The 15,988-nt window shown below is 57.2% G+C and overlaps 1 protein-coding gene across 1 annotated transcript in view; it reads left to right on the plus strand.

Annotated features, from left to right (window-relative positions):
* TMEM104 (transmembrane protein 104) overlaps positions 1-15,988 on the plus strand; it is a gene marked incomplete at its 3' end in the record, with an annotated part of 46,656 nt that overhangs the window by 477 nt on the left and 30,191 nt on the right. Inside the window, exons 2-7 of the mRNA XM_084238069.1 lie at positions 5,301-5,422; positions 8,039-8,120; positions 8,819-8,915; positions 9,483-9,563; positions 12,366-12,465; positions 12,839-12,947. Coding sequence (XP_084094195.1) covers positions 5,301-5,422; positions 8,039-8,120; positions 8,819-8,915; positions 9,483-9,563; positions 12,366-12,465; positions 12,839-12,947 — 591 coding nt within the window. The remainder of the gene's footprint in view (positions 1-5,300; positions 5,423-8,038; positions 8,121-8,818; positions 8,916-9,482; positions 9,564-12,365; positions 12,466-12,838; positions 12,948-15,988) is intronic.

Genomic DNA, 15,988 nt, shown 5'->3' on the forward strand with positions numbered 1-15,988 from the left:
GATGATGTAAACAGTGGTGAGGGCCTGCAGGGATTTCCAGTTGCTGTTCTGTGGAGTGTGTAATTAGGACAATTAGAGCGAATGGGTTCTCACTGTCTTCGGTCTGCATTACCCCCCACACAGACACTCAGTTTATCTTCTCTGTGTAGCAGGAGAGTGATCATGGCTGCGTCACAGAGTCCTCACATCTGACTGGGTAGCTGGAGGGTTGGAATAATCAAGTGATTGATTCACTTTCCTACCAAGTATCCCAGGGAAGAGCAGCGCAGTACCTTACGTAGCAAGAGTCCAATTTCTAGAACTTGGCTACTCTTTTTTTTTTTTTTTAAGATTTATTTATTTATGCAGACAAGAACTGGGGTATAGGCCAGAGGTGCAGGGGGTAAGAAGATTCACCAGAGACAGAGTGGGGAGCAGAACAGGCAGATCTACTGAAATACACTGCTGAGGGGAGCAGCGGGGAGACAGGAGAGGTCTGCTGCAAGATGTGGGTCAGTTCCCTGGCCGGGGATGGAACTCGTGCTGCAGTGGCTGCCGATAGCTTCATAGTGCTGAGATTTAACCCCTTGCACCGCCAGGGAGGCCTAGAACTTGCTACTCTTAAAGAGCTGTCCACTTTGCACTTACCTTCCTGGCCCCGGGGATCTTTGCTCTTGTTTCTGCTGGCCTCACTGACTCCAGCTGGGATGTGATGGTCAGGAACAGCTGGAAAAAGCCCTCCTCACCTCCTGCTGATCCAGCATTATGTGCAGCAAAGAAGCCACTTCTGCTAGATCATTTACCAGGGGAAATCTTGAACCTTGGAATGACAAGAACCTCTGCTGAGGGATTGTGTAACAGCTCCTGGCCTCCTCTTGCTATCAGCAATGAAATGACCACGCTGTCCATAAAGTCCCCAGGGTACATGCTGCTTCTCCTAACGTCTGTGAACTTGGGGTCATTTCTCTAAGAGGGTTCGGGGAGGCAAAAACATTGCTACACCGTGTTCTTGTTCCTCCAGTTGTACGGGCGATGGTCTCACGTTGTCAGTATGTGCCTGTGGGAAACGAAGCCCGAGAGCTTCAGCGGACTCCGGTTTTCTCTGTCCCCCGTGTGTTTGATTTTACTGAGAGCTGTGTCTGAGGCCCTGCTCCGTCCCTTTGTCCTGCTGCATGTGTTCTCTGAGATGGCGGGAAGAGATGGGTGGTGTGGAGGATGAGGTGGCTGTACCAGGAGTAAGTGGTCGGGGTTTGAGGAGATAACACACCATCTCCTGTCATCCCTGGGGGATGGTCCTTGGTCCCCAGGAGGCCAGGAGGAGGGTGTAAGGTTATCAGCTAGGCACGGAAATGACTTTTCTGCAGCTGCTACTTCCAGTTCCCTATAGCCCCAGCCCCACAGGTGGTGGATAGGACTGCCCTGCCACCTCAGGGGCCTGGATACGTGCTTGCTTAGTCCGTGGATGTGCCCAGAATGGTCGTTCCCAAGAAAGCGTCTCCTGCTCCCATGTCACCCTGTCATCAGCTCTCTTCCCCTCCGTGGGTGCCAGGATTTTGCCTCAGGAGTTTGCCTCAACATCCTGTTTATTCTGCATGAAACGTTTGTAAAGGGCAGGCAAGCCTCGCGGGGGCGGGGGGGGGCCCTCAGATGACAGACCCCCTCTAAGACAGTGCAGGACACAGGAACAGGACTCAGGCCAATAAGCCCCACCTCAGAACAGGTGCATCTGTGTCCCCACTCCGGAGACCAGTACTGGCTGGTGGGGGCAGAGGGGGCAGCCCCTGGGTGATCCAAGAAGAGGGGGAGGCGGCCCATAGCCCAGCTCCCGAGGGTGCTGCCTCTGCTGGTGTCCTGCCTGTCGTGACTGGGGCTGTTGCCATCGAAGGAAGGAGCACTGGCTTCGCGGCCTTAAGTCCTAGCTGCTGTTTCTGCATCTCAGCTGCCTCTGTTTCCTTTGATAACTGTCAGAGAACAAGCTGTTGAGACACCTGCCCCCGGCACGTTTGCGGGTGAGCCAGCTAGGTTCCCGCTGCACCCACTCCCCGGAGCACTAGGGCCCTCGGCCTTCCCGGGGCCAGGGACTGTGCTCCAGCCTAGCCGAGGAGGGCAGGTCCCAACAGGGAGGACGCTGGCTTGGGTCTGCAGCCGCCTTCTCTATGGAGACTGCGGCTGGGCTTTATTCCCCAGCTTTCAGCCGCGCCTCCTGGAGGCTGACCCCGCAGAACTGTCATACGTGGCAGGAGAGACTGCCGGTTCCTCTTCCTCCTGCCCACAGCTGCCTTTGACGTGGCCTGCTGCTCGGCGTACACCTACCACCTGCCTCCTGCCTCGCTGTGTGCCCTTCACTCTGGCCAGGAAGTGGAGAAGTGCTTGGTTTGGGCCTGAAAAAGAGCAGCAAAGCAAGATGTGGCTGCCACATCTGCTCCTAACTGCCACTGTTTGATCTCTAATTAAGGTCTTTGTAAAGTTCTTTTTCACTGAGGGGTATTTGATGTTTCTCTGGGGGGGTGTTTATTTCGTGGTGGCAGTCTTGCCCCCAGGGACACTCGGCAATGTCTGGAAACATTTTTGATCATCATTGAGCGAGCAGGAACTAGAATCTCACGGTTAGAGGCCAGGGCTGCTGCTGGGCATCCTACAGGGCGCAGGCCCCACCGCAGATAGCAGGCTGCCCCCAGAAAGGCACGGGAGGGCCTCAAAAGCATTATTGCCCCCCAGGATTCAAAAGTGGACAGTGAGCATGGTTTGCCAGGGCTTTGTGGTAGATGCACGTTGGAATGGGCCCCTAATGTTGGGGGACCCCAGAATGGCAGTTGACAATCCCTATCTCTATTAGAAGAAGAAAAATCTGACAGAGGTTGGGCAAATAGCATGCAATTTGTGTGTTTCGGGTAAAAAAATTTTAGCAGGTGGTTATCTTAGAAGTCGAAACTCTCGGAAGCTCCCCCGCCTGTGGCCTGGGCCACGCCTCCAAGTGAAACGATGTGTAAGAAAGCGTAAGAAAGCGGAGCCGCACCATTTCGTTCCTCGTGGGCTGGGATTGTTTTTTCCCTCAACTCTGGAACAAAACATGATTCGAGGACCTGCAGGTATAAAAAAAAGTGCATCTTTCGAAGAATGGGGAAGTCAAAACGAGAGGGGGTGGGTGTTCCCAAAGACAAAGTCAGTTCTTTTTTCAAACAATCAGAAACGAGCTGGACGTCTGCCGGGTTAGAGAGGACAGGAGGCCAGGTAGAGGCCAGGGCTGCTGCTGGACATCCTGCAGCGCACAGACTCATGCTACACCATGAGTTTGCTGGGCCAGAAATGATTCAAGCTACACACGAGAGGCAGTAACCGCAGAGGACACTCAGAATGAAATCATCCGCTCCAGGGTATGGAGAAAGGAAGGCGCGGAGGCCACGATGGGTGTGCCCGGGGTGACTGGCAGGGGGTTCAGATTGCGGTCTGCCCAAAGGCTGACTCTGAGCAACCCAGTCCGCTTTTGTCCCTTCCGGAGACTAAGCCACAGGATCGGCTGGTCGCTGAGGAGAAGCCAAGGGTCAGCTGAAGCCAGGAGTGTGAGGAGAATGAAGACCAAGGAAAGCATTGGATTTGGTGACTTTTTTTTTTTAAAGACTTATTTATTTATACATACAGGAACTGGGGTGTAGGTCAGAGGTGCGGGGGTGAGAGGATTCTCCAGAGACAGAGTGAGGAGCAGAACAGGCAGATCTCCTGAAATCCGCTGCTGAGGGGAGCAGCAGGTGAGACGGGAGAGGTCTGCTGCGCCCTGTGGGTAGCTCTCTGGTCAGGTGGGGATGGAACTCGTGCTGCAGAGGCTGCCTATGGCTTCATAGTGCTGAGACTTAACCCCTTGCACCACCAGGGAGCCCCTGGGTTTGGTGATTTTTTTTTAAGAAAGAAGTTTCAAAAGAGTTCGGGGGATGGAAACCCCAAAGCGCAGGGGTTTGGAATCGAGGACAGAGGTTCAGCTGGCTGCTTCCATGGGTTTGCTGAAGAGGCAGTGAGGTGGCGGTGTCAGAAGGGGAGAAGGGAGCACAGCAGCGGAAAGCAGAGAGCTCAGCCGGGAGTGGGGTGGGCGGGCCCAGACACTGAGATTCGGGGGATGGGGTGAAGCGTGGGGAGCATGTGTCAGAAGCCCCTGTCACCTCCATGTTGGGAACGGCAGTGTTCATGGGAGAGTTGGGGGTCACAGGGCGGGGGCCTGGAGAATGAGGCTCTGTGCGCTCACCGAGGGGAGTGCCGGGAAGTAGTGGAATGCTGGTCTGGTGCTGGCGGGCCTCGGGGAAGGGGCCGTTCTTGTGTTGAGGAACCAGGCAGATCTACAGCCCTGGAGCCTTTACGTGGCTTTTGTTCTGAGTGGAGGCAGGTGCTAGGAGCCTGGAAGGGTAGAGCTGGGCAGCCACTGCCCGTGCTCTGGGGAGCCAGCCGGATGTAAATGAGGTGGGAGCAGGGAGCGAGGCCACAATGGAGGGGGTGGTCTGGGTAGGGAGGGTTGAGGGGACTGGATGTCGTGATGAGGACAGACGAAGTTCAGTGGGAGTGGAGAGGGTTCTGGAAGGCATCAGGTCACTAAGGAGTGGCACGGTCAAGACCTTGAAGAGGAGCAATCGTGATGGACTGAATTAGGGCCGAGTTGGCATGAATTCAAGTTTCCTCTGAAACCTGAAGGCTGTGGCCAGCGTCCCAGCCCAAGCTTGGTTGTCAGGGCCTCAGGCAAGGGACCTGGTGGATGTGGGGTTAAATTGGGGGGTAATGGAATGGAATTTGAGGTGGTGCTCTTTGCACAACCTTAAGACTATACCAAGACTGCAGAATTGTGTGCTGGAAAGGGTGATTTATGGCATGTGAAGTATATGTCGTTTTTCAAATCCCTACAGTTAGCGTGGGGAGGGCAGGGGAAGGCAGCGTGGTTGTCGCCGCCCCGAAGTACCATACTAAGACCAGGTGGAGATGAGGACAGTCACGCGTGTGTGGTCTTGGAAAAGTGGAAGCTTTTTTGAGGTCAACCCTGGGGGGTTCAGCCTGTGCCAGGCACCCCAGATACGATGGTCTGGCTTCAGGAAGCTGCCATCTGGTTGAGCTGCGAGCTGACATTGCGACACCAGGGATGGCCAGTAGGACAGCACCGGGGAGCAGAGCCTGCCCCTCGGGGCCCCCGAGGAATTCTCCCTCCCACCTGCCTCGGGTCACACATCTGGCCTTCCGGCCTCCCCTGTGCTGCTACCGCCCAGAACCATCCTTGGGAGCTGGGCGGGAATGGGCGGGCTGGGAGGGCAGCTCATTTCTGGGCCTGAGTGTGGCTCCCCTTCTTCCAGGTGGGGCTGGTGTACATGTTCAACCTCATCGTGGGCACTGGCGCGCTCACCATGCCCAAGGCCTTCGCCAGCGCTGGGTGGCTGGTCAGCCTGGTCCTGCTGGTTTTCCTGGCCTTCATGAGGTGAGAGGCGGCGTGGGCCAGAAGCCGCGCAGGGCGGGGTGCAGGTGGGGAGGTGGGCCGGGGCTGGGGATGACGTCTGCGGTGATGGGTCCTGCGGGACCCAGGAGGGTCTCGGGGTCTCCTGCTAATGGAGCAGCTACAATCCCATGGGGTAAAGACGAGACCTCAGACAGGCTGAGCCGCTTCCTGGCAGATCCACCTCCCCCTTGGGTCCTTTTACGAGTCATTGTGCTTTTTTTTAATATAGTATTTCCATCTCTTTTTTTGTTTGTTTGTTTGAAATAACATGGTATCGCCCACTATCTAAGTCTGAGCTGTGCGCGGTTGAGAACACCCAACAGTGAAGTCCACCATTAACTCGGGTCTGTCCCTCCCCACACCTTTGTCCCTTTTCCTTCCCAACCCTTTGTGTTCACTGGGAAACCAGCTTCTACGTTAAAGGACCCCACAAATATTTAAGGTGCTCTAGGAAATCGCTCTGGAGGTGAGACTCTGCTCAGGTTGCCCCCCGGGTAAGTGGTAAGCACGCAAGGACACACCTAAGCCGGCGTCCGTCCATCCTGGCTTTTGCCTGGCAGTGACAGGAGGCCCTGGCCTCACCCGGGCTCCCGGGCTCTGTCTCCTGGGCCAGATGTGGCACCTGGGACTGGCCAGCCGGTGTGTCCCAGGCCTATTCTCCACCAGGCTCTTCTTAGCGCCCCAGGCTAGGCAGGGACTTAGGCCTGAGCATGTCCAGTCCCGTCAACCAGGTAGGACCCCATTAACTGCAAAAAGGAAGTGCCTCTGAGAGAGACAGCCCGGGCTGTTCCCAGGTGCATGGGGTGCCCCACTGGGCAAAGCCAAGAGCACTGCCCTCATGGACAATCTTTGGGGGAGGGCAGTAAGTAGTGAAGATAAGAAACGGGTCAGCTGTAGCATGTTAGGGATGAATTGTATGGAAAAGCTGGGCAAAGGGCTGCGCAAAGGGCCTGGGAAGCCACGCTGGTAGGCAGTTGGCAGTTAGTGGGCAGCATGAGAGCAGAGATGGGCAGGAGTGGACACTTGGGAGGAGAGAGGTTCGTAGTTGAGGCAAATTAATACCTAAGGAGGCTGGTTGGGATGGGAAAACTGAGTTTGTCAGGTTTTTATGCATTTTCCTTTGGGGGGGCCTTGCTGTAACTTTGGGGTACCATTGGCTCCTTACATACTGTGGGCCCTGGCAGCCAAGAGCCCTGGAAGCCCTTGTCCTCTGGGCCCTACCTTCCCCTTGAAAGGACCTCCAGCAGAGCAGCCATCCGAATGGGCAGTGATTACTGGCGCCCCAGGCGGGTGCCATGCCCTCCCCGCTGAACCCATTTACATCTGAACATGATCAATGAGCTGCTTCTTTGTAACTGAGAGAACCTCTCTACGCCTTAATTAAGATAGATTTCGGTTTTACTTCCTCAAAGAAGGGAAAATCAAAGCCCTTAAAACGGTCACTTAGGCAGGATAATGAGAACCCTTCTCGTAGGCTGGGCCCCTGGAGGGGGAATTTCGGGCTGGCCCCCCTCCCCCTGGAGACGCAGTGGATGTGGGCTCAGCTCCTGGCCCTCCCGCCCTCTGGCTGGTGCACTGGGCAGTCGCCTGCAGCAGGTGACAGCTGTGCTAGGGCACAGGGCTGGTGCCACAGTGCAGGGAGAGGACCCTGGGCCCAGCAGAGGTGCTGGTTCTGGGTGTTGGGGTCTGGCAGGCACCTGCCCAGTGTCTCGTAACAGGAGCCACCAGGCCTTCCAGCTGGGGCTGGGGAGCTCCAGCCTCCTTAAGAAAGATGACTTTTCGGCAGCTGTCCTGCCCACCTGTGACTGTACAGGTGCCTCTCTATTTCTCCTTTTCCCACTTAACCTGCCCTTCTAAAATGTATAGAAAGAGAAAAGATGATTTTTCACTCTAGCCACTGTGCGGCAAATGTCTGACAGCAACCCCCAACCTCCTTCTCGATGCAGGCCATAAATATGCGAGCTTATTTTAATATCAGCCTGGCTATTAGGAAGTAAGGTGCTGCCGAGAAGGGGAGGCGGGTGGAGGGGGGCCAGACTCTGGAGCCAAGTGTTCTTTTCAATTATCCTCGCCTGCGCACCCACCATCACACACGTGATTGGGAGTTGACCGCTCGGCTGTGCCCCGGCAAGGAGAGGTGAGAGCTGCCGCTGTCCTTCCAGAAGCCTTGGGGAGACGCCTTGTGAATTAGCCCCCGCTTCCCGACTCTCCGAACCGGTCTCCGTCCTCCCCCAGCCCCCCATGCAGCCCCAGCAGCCCCCTCACCCTGAAGCACTAACAAGCCCAGGTCTCCTCTTCCAGCTCCCTCTCACCTGCCCTCACATCAGCTCCCTTCACACCTCCCTCTCCGTGAATCGGAAATACATTCTAAATGTAGACATGGACATCAAGGCAACTGGCAAGGTGTCCCGTATGAACACACACTTTTTTTTCTTATCAGGTCAGATCCATCTCGAAAGTTCCCTGGGGAACAGCCCTCAGAAAAATGAACGCTTTGGGCATGTTGGGTCTGGTCAGGTCTTAAAATGGCTCTTCTTTGTCTTTGTACCTCCTCCACCCCCCGCCTGCCTTTGGCCACACACTCGGCCTGCCCGGCAGCTTTGTCACCACTACCTTTGTGATGGAGGCCATGGCAGCGGCCAACGCGCAGCTCCACTGGAAGAGGATGGAAAACCGGCAGGTGCGTGTGCTGCCCTTGTCCCCGGGTAGGGCCTCTGCCCCTGGCCGCCCACACTGACCCTCCGGGGCAGGGAGGGCTTAGGCCACAGCGTGGCCCCAAGACCTCAGTCCTGGAGCCTGGCGTCACCAGCTCACAGAACAAGGGCAGCCTAGCCCCCACAGTGTGCTGACCTGGCCCTCTGCTCAGTCACCCTGCACCCTCCCACCCAGGGCGGTACTGACCTGAGTGCATCTGAGCCCCAGCGTGACCACAAGGCAGTGTCCAGAGCGTCCTTGTCAGATGCTCTCTAAAAAGAAATAGCAGAGGGCCTCCCCGGTGGCGCAGCGGTTGAGTGCTGGGTTGCGAAGCTGCCCACAGCCTCTGCTGCACCGGTTCGATCCCCGGCTGCTCCCCGGCCACCGGAGGAGGGTCCCACATGGCGCGCAGACCTCTCCTGCCGCCCGCTGCTCCCCTCAGCAGTGTACTTCGGTCCTTCTGCCTGCTCTGCTCCCCGCTCTGGCTCTGGTGAATTCTCTCACCCTCCCGCGCTTCTGACTGTACCCGGTGCTTGTATAAATAAATAAATAAATAAATCTTTAAAAAAAAAAAAAAGAAATAGTGGAGGAAGCAGTTCTCCCCTGCCTGGGAGTTTTCAGTCATTATTTACAACTTCTTTTCCCTTATTTTGTTCTCCTCCCCGCCCACCCCCTCCACCCCAGGAGGAGGAAGGTGATGACTCCTCCTCGGCCTCCGACAGTGATGGCCTCACACAGGACAACTACGAGCGGGCAGAGAAACGGCCCATCCTGTCAGTGCGTAAGTCCTGGGTTCTGGGAGGCGCGCACGGCCCTCTGGTCCATGGGGCCTCGTAGCAGGGGCCGGGGCACCTCCTGGTACTGCCCCGTGGCCTTTCCTGACGGAAGCTGGCTCCTCGGAAGGCACCTGTCAGCTTACAAAGAGCAGGACGCTCGGGCCGCACCCTTGGTTCCAGTGCTTACTGACCGCACAGCGAGACACGGAGCCCGGGCCCGCCCGCTGCTCTTGAAGTAGCGAGTGCCTGTCTCCTGCTGGAGGTGCCGTAGATGGGTTGGGTCTCTGGCTTCTCCCTTCCTCCCATCCCGCCCACACACACACGGACTCCCTGCTGGTCTGCTCCGCCAGCGCTGAGTGACCGCGCCTCCCCCCCAACGCTGGGCCGGGCACCCGGGGACCCTCCCCATGTGTTGCCTTTAAATGTCTCGAGCAGGAAACTTGAAGTTCTCTCAAGAGCTTGAAGCCCATTGGGGATTTCATTGCTCCAGAGAATTCTGTGAGCCCGACACCCCCCTCTAGGAGTTTTTCAAATGGAAGATCCACTTTGTCCTTGTCCTCCTCACTCCACAGAGAGACGGGGCTCCCAGAACCTTTTTGAAATCACAGACCGGGTGGAAATGGGACAGATGGCCTCCATCTTCTTCAATAAAGGTAAATTCTCCTTTCCCGGGGGCTGAGGGGAAAGGGCTAGCTGGCACGTTCTGCTGCCCTGAGCACCCGGAAGGAGGGGTGCACCTTGACAAATGGGGGTGAGGCCAACCGGCCGTGGGGTAGAGCGGATGGTCCACCTGCTCCCTGTGCCTTTGAGAAGCCGCCTTGCCGAGAGGCCTGAACTGCGCCACGTGGTCTGGGATTCTTCCTCCTCCGTCAGCATCAGAATAAAGCAGCCGCTCCTGCTGCTCAGCTCCTACTGCTGGTGCAGATCAAGAGCCCTAAGCCGCGCTCCAACCAAGGGAGCCCATGGAACCAGCTGCAGCTTTGTGCTTCTGACTAGTCCCAGTTTGCAGATTCTGGGCTGTTCTGTGTGGGACAGCCCTGTCAGCCACCTGGCAGCAGGCAGAGCCGCGGCGCGCACGCCTGGGTGGATCTTCCCAGAAGCCGGCAGAGGGCGCCAGGAGCCCACGCACCGGCGCCCGCTCCCTCTGCCTCTGAAAGGGACGAGCCGAGGGGCCGGACAGCTCAGCAGCAGCACCTTACACCTCCGCGGCAGGTCTTGTTCTTTTCTAAGACGAGCTGTCTGGGATCTCTCTCTAATGCCCAACCGTTCCCGCCCCCTTCAGAGAGTCAGACACATCCCGAGCTGTCCTCACCCTTGCGGTTATCTCAGGAGATCTGGACCTGGGTCAGCCCTGTGTACGGGGGGAGGGGGTTTCCACTGGTTCTTTGTGGTCTTGAATGTGGCGGCACTGACCTAGAGCAGGGGGGCATGGGGGAATCTAGAATCTCCTCGCCTGCTTCTCAGGACACTGAGCTGCCAGGCTGTCGCTAGCAGTGTGATGTGACGGTCCTGTCTGGAAGATGGTGATCGTCAGCCAGAGGTTGCCCAAGGATCTGGCGCCGACCTCCCCGCTGGACCAGCCTCCCAGAGGGCTTCCAGAATTCATGAAAGCCAGATTGCTTGTATCTTCTGTGCTTTTTCTTTGTTCCATTTCTATCTCTCCCCATCTTGCTAGACTGAGATAAGAGAGCCATAAACGTTTCTTCTTGGCAGTCGCTAGCAGCCTCCTTCCAAATGCAAGCTTTTGAAATAAAACGCACGTTGGAGGGAGGACATAGGCGTTTTAAGCCTCCTTTCTAATTTTCTCTAGGAGCTAGTTTTTTTGTCATGTCCACCACCACCTCAGACTGGACTCCTAGTTCACCCAGTTTAATAGAAAATAAGCACATTCGTGTGAAAGCAGCCTCTGCTTAGAGGAAGCTTCTTGCCTGCTCCGGGGTTTCTTAAGCTCGGCACTGTGGATGGGGGTGCTGTGGATGGGGGTGCTGTCCTATGCATTGTAGGTTGCTGGGTCTCATCCCTGGCCCCTGCTAGCTGTCAGCAGCACCTCCCAGTCGCGATGATAAAATACACCCTTAGACATTGCCACATGTCCCCGGTAGGGGGTTGGGGGGGATCGCCCCCAGTTGGAAACCATTGCTCTGCTCTATTCCCGAACCCCAGATTGTCATCGTTGCTTTTGAAAGGGCTGCCACCCTCCACAAAAGGCTCCCCTGGGGTCCAGACTCATTTCTTGTAATTAGAAATGCCAAGCCGAGCCCCTGCTGTCCTCTCAGGAAGTTCATTGAGCTTCCCATTTTGTGTCTAATAATGAAATTTATTGATCAGGGCAGGCCAGTGGCAGCTTACAAGCAGAGCTGACACCAGGCAGGTGGGAGAAAGGCTGGGGCTTGGGGGGAGGGGCCAGCGCCTCCCTGCAGAGCGTGTTGGCGGGAGAGCAGAGACAAGCTGGGCCCCGGGCCAGGCCATGGTGGGACTGGGGTGTGAGGGGCAGGCAGACCCTGGGACCACTGAACTTGGACAGCGAGTTTCTCTGAGGTGCTCCCAGCTTCCCTTCTAGTCTCCCCCACCCGCACCCTCATCTCAGAGCAGGGCTGACCTCAAATTGCCTGGGAGGGACATGTCCCCAGCTTCCCCCTAGGGACCCTGGAGACTTCTGAGCCACCAGGATCAGAAGGGAACTGTTACTTCATTTTTCTTTCTGTTCTCGGCGACGCCAGCAGCTTGAGACCAGTGACATCAAAAACGCGCCCTCAAACTGAACCAGAACTCAAGGCTGGCTGTCTCGGGCCATGACCCTGAGGTTGTAAGGCCCAGATTCTTTTCCCGAGCTGGAATCGCATCTGGAATTGAGCACACAGGACAGGGTGGGGTTCAGGGCTCCCAGCGCCCGGTTCAGTGAGGGGCAGGGCCCAGGTCAGCCCCTGCAAAGGGGCCTCCACGCACCCGCGTCTTGCCTCACCGGGCGCCCCTTCCCATCGGTGCCTGGTGACGGCACATTCCTGGGGGCACCCTTGGTTTTTGGAAATCAAGGACCTCGTCCCCTCGATTTCAGCTTCAGGCGTGGGCCGTTTCCTGCTATCTCCCTGCTTCTCAGGCCCCCCGCAGTGGCCTTTGTCTAGGACCCCTGTGCATAGCTGAGGAGGTGGCGCGGGGCTGGCTCCTGCCTCCAGGCCTCTGCTCTGCCCCGGCCACCTGTCCCGAGAGCCCCTTCCGGCCAGTCTTCCCCTCACACTCACCCTGGACCTTCAAAATGTCTAGAACCCCCCATCCCTTGGCCCAAGCCTCCCGCCAGTGTCACCATGTGGCCAGAACAGGACTCTGGGGTGTTTCCCACTTTTGTGAGACAATAAACCTCTCGGAGACCTGACAACTCTGGATGGGGTAGAAGTTTAGTCAAGAAAACAGACTCCTCTCCCTGCCCCAACCCCTGACCCCACCTCTGTTCCTCGCAGTGGGGGTGAACCTGTTCTACTTCTGCATCATCATCTACCTGTACGGGGACCTGGCCATCTACGCCGCTGCCGTGCCCCTCTCCCTCATGCAGGTGACCTGGTGAGTGCCCCTGCCCTGGCCCCACGCGGCGTCCTCAGGCAGAGCCCTCAGGGGAGAAGCTCAGGCCAGGCAGCGGGCAGCTGGTGGGGGAGGGCGCCGAGGCCCCCACCACACGCATGTGCTGTGTCCCCAGGAGACGTGCTCCCAGGCTTCCTGTCCCTTCTGCCCCCTTGGGAGGTTGGCTGGACTCCCAGCAGGGCCCCTGCATCCCTGGGAACTGGCGGGACGGGAAGGTGTTTCGGGAAACATCTGATGGTTGGACCTGAAGCAGCTGTCTGGGAGCAGAGGGTTCAAGGTCGCTGGTAATGAGCAACATCGCCTCCTGGCTGTGTCGGCCACACGGGACCACCTGAGCTGCTGTTGTCTTTATCAGCAGTGCCACCGGCAACGACTCCTGTGGAGTGGAGGCCGGCACCAAGTACAACGACACGGACCGGTGCTGGGGACCCCTGCGCCGAGTGGACGCCTACCGCATCTACCTGGTGAGTGGGCCCGGGGCCGCGTCTACCTCAGGAGTGGGCCTTGGCGTTGCCACTCCGGCGCTGCGTCCGGCCTGGCCCGGTCACCTTGGTTCTTTCCCCAGCTCCGCACCCTGGTTGATCGCAGGGCATGGTCCCGGGCAAAGCAAGGGCCTCCAGACTCACCCCCACATGGCCTGGCAGCAGGCCTCAGTGCAGTGGCGTGCTGTCGGCCAGCCAGTGCTGCCAGCTCCAGGGCCACAAACTCCTGTAAACCTGTAAATTCAGTTCAGGGTTCAAGGGGCCGCTTGGCAGAGCTCTCTCAGCTCCCAGGCTGCCTTTCTGGAGACTTCCTGTGCGCTGCCTGCCCCCTGGCCAGCCCAGGAGCTGGTGGGTGGGGCGTTCTTCCTGCCTGGGAAGCACACGGCTCTCCGGAGCCACGCGGCAGCCCGGCCCTCTGCTGTTTACCTCCCTCCCGCAGACAAGGCAGGAAGATGGATCTCCAGGCTTGTCTTGATTGCCTAGTGCCGGGGCGGGGAGTGTCGAACCAAACAACGCACCGATGGGTCTCGGGTAACAAGACAGAAAGCCCAAGGCGGTTATTCATCTCTGCCTGCTTTGCAGGCAGGACTCAGAAATGTTTCCCTTTCCCTTTTCAGCGTCTATTAATATTCTCTGCTTCCTCTTGGTCCTCCTCAGCCCTGACACAGATTTAGGTGTGCTGGGTGATACAGTTCGACACGTGGCCACTTAGCTGATCTGGAGGGGGAGGCAGGGCGGGAGAGAGCCAGTCTTTGGGGAAGTTGGCTTCTTGACTTCGTTATCCCCAGGCTGGCGAAAGGTTTCCTGCCAGCTGTGTCATCTGGGTCTGTATTGGTGAGCCCCAAGGGCTCCCAAGCGGTTCTTTGCTTTCCCGATCCCGCCCTGCTGTCCTGCCAAAGGCAACCCAGACCCACGCAGGGGAGGGAACTGTTTCTCGAGGACTCTGGTCTGTTTCCTGTTGTACGGTCAGCCACGGCTAGGATTTTGTCTTGGAGTGGAATTGTATCTAAGAATCTGTTCCTTCCCCCCAAAACTGCCCTCCCCCTGGTGGCAATGGGGTAGCAAGTTAATTCCCTGGCATCCTGCCCCACTACCCCAGCCTTGGTGGTGGGCAGAGTAAACTTAGCTGGACAGCTGGGACGGCCTGCCAGGGGACCTCTTAGTATTGCAACACGCCGTGACGTACAAAGTTAGCAGAAGTACTAGTAATGTGAGGTCCCGTCCAGGTCTCGAGCGCCATATCCGAGCAGGAGGTGACGGTGGGGGAACGGGTCTGAGAGGCTCAGCACAGACACGGGAACACATCCATGGCCAAGGGACAGCTGTGGAGTCCCTTAGGTGGGTCTTTTCTGGGGAGGCTTCTGGGGTCTGTGCACAATCCCCCTGGCACACCCCACCCCCCCGGCAAAATGTATACAGAGCGCTGGGAATATTGGCTGCTGCCATTTGCGTAGTGAATTATTTAGAAGCATTATTATTGCCTTATTAAATTGTTCCCTCACTTATTCCTATAAACCCTCCACATGATGGAAGCCTCCCTCCCTCCAGCTCAATAACTCTCTGACCAAACAGAAGGAACCCTTCAGGAAAGCAGACGGGCATTAATTACTGCCTTCATCTCCCAGATATTACACTTATAACTCATAAAACTAATTGCCATTGGGCCTTCAAAAGCTACAGAAACGGAGGGAAGGATGAGCAGAACGTGCCGGTTGACACCCCACCCTGCCACCCCAACCCCCTGAACCCCCACCCTTCACACTGCTGGGGGCTTTGGTTTATCTGGAAGCTTCCCAGTTCAGATGCATCTCAGACTTGCTCGGAGGAATCCAGGCAAACAGACTTCACCTCTCAGAGGTGTTTTACACCTTTGCCTGTGGCACCTGGGGGCTGTGACTACTGCACACAAGCCCCCCCAGAAACTCTGGGTGCTCCTCTGGCCTCCCTGTATCAGTGAGCTGGAGAACTTGCAAAGGTGTAGGCTTCTTCCTCTGTCCTGAGCTCTGCCACAGGCGATGCGGGCACCGTCACCTCCAGGCCTGGCCTGTGGGGTTCCTGTCCATTCTGTCACATGGCCTCTTCGCATCCTGGGGCGGTGGGTCCTCGTTTCCCCCGCCCCCCATCATCCATGTTCAGGTGGTGGTCTGTCCCTTCTCAAGAGTTCCAGTGTTTCTCTTTCTACCAGCTGTTTCTGGTTTTTCTGCCCAAAAGATGTTGGACCAGGCAGAGGGCAGGAGCGGTTAAAGCACCCAGTCTCCCTGTCGCAGGTAAACCGGGCGCCCATCCGTCTGCATGTTTAATAGGCCTCATAATACCCACTTCCTCATTGCTATTCTGGGACAGTATGTTCTAGGGGATAAAGGTACAGGCTTTTATTTTGTGGTTTAATTTTCAGAAAGTCTCTGGAAGCGAGCTCTGTCTTCCTGGGAATGCTATTGAGATGCACGCGGAGAATGAGACTTTTCGGGATATTAGCTCTCTCCAGAGGCCGGCCTGCGTGTGGCATCGTGATTGCTTACGAGAAGGGAGCTCTCTCCACTAGCAGCTCCTAGTCGTCTCCCAGAGCCCTTGACCTTAACCAGTGGAAAATTCCTCCCTTCTCCCCCCTTCCTGTCCCGCGACCTCCGTCCACATCTTGGGGCTGCTAGTGCGGCTGATGAGTCAGTGTTTCCCCATCCTCCCTCAGAGTAGCCAGAGCCCGGTGCTTCAGGGCAGGGGCCCAGTGTCACTCACTCCCTGGCATCCCAGCAGTGACCTGGTCCTGCCAGGAGGATCCATGAGAATTAGCCTCGGAACCTGTTCTCAGCAGGCCTTGGCTTCTCAGGACCTCCCCCCGCCCCCCACCCTCCTGCTCCTTGGAAGGGTCACATGGGAGCATGTTAGATGCCCCACCTCTTCCAAGCCAGTAACCTTGCCTCCGGCTGAGGATATCTTGACATCTTTCTGCTGAACTGCTCCCGCTCTGGGAGGAGACAGCCAGGATTCAGCTCTTTGCTCTCTCCTGGCGCAGCAAGGAGCCAGGC

Source organism: Talpa europaea, assembly GCF_964194135.1.
Source record: "Talpa europaea genome assembly, chromosome: 7".
NCBI lineage: Eukaryota > Metazoa > Chordata > Mammalia > Eulipotyphla > Talpidae > Talpa > Talpa europaea.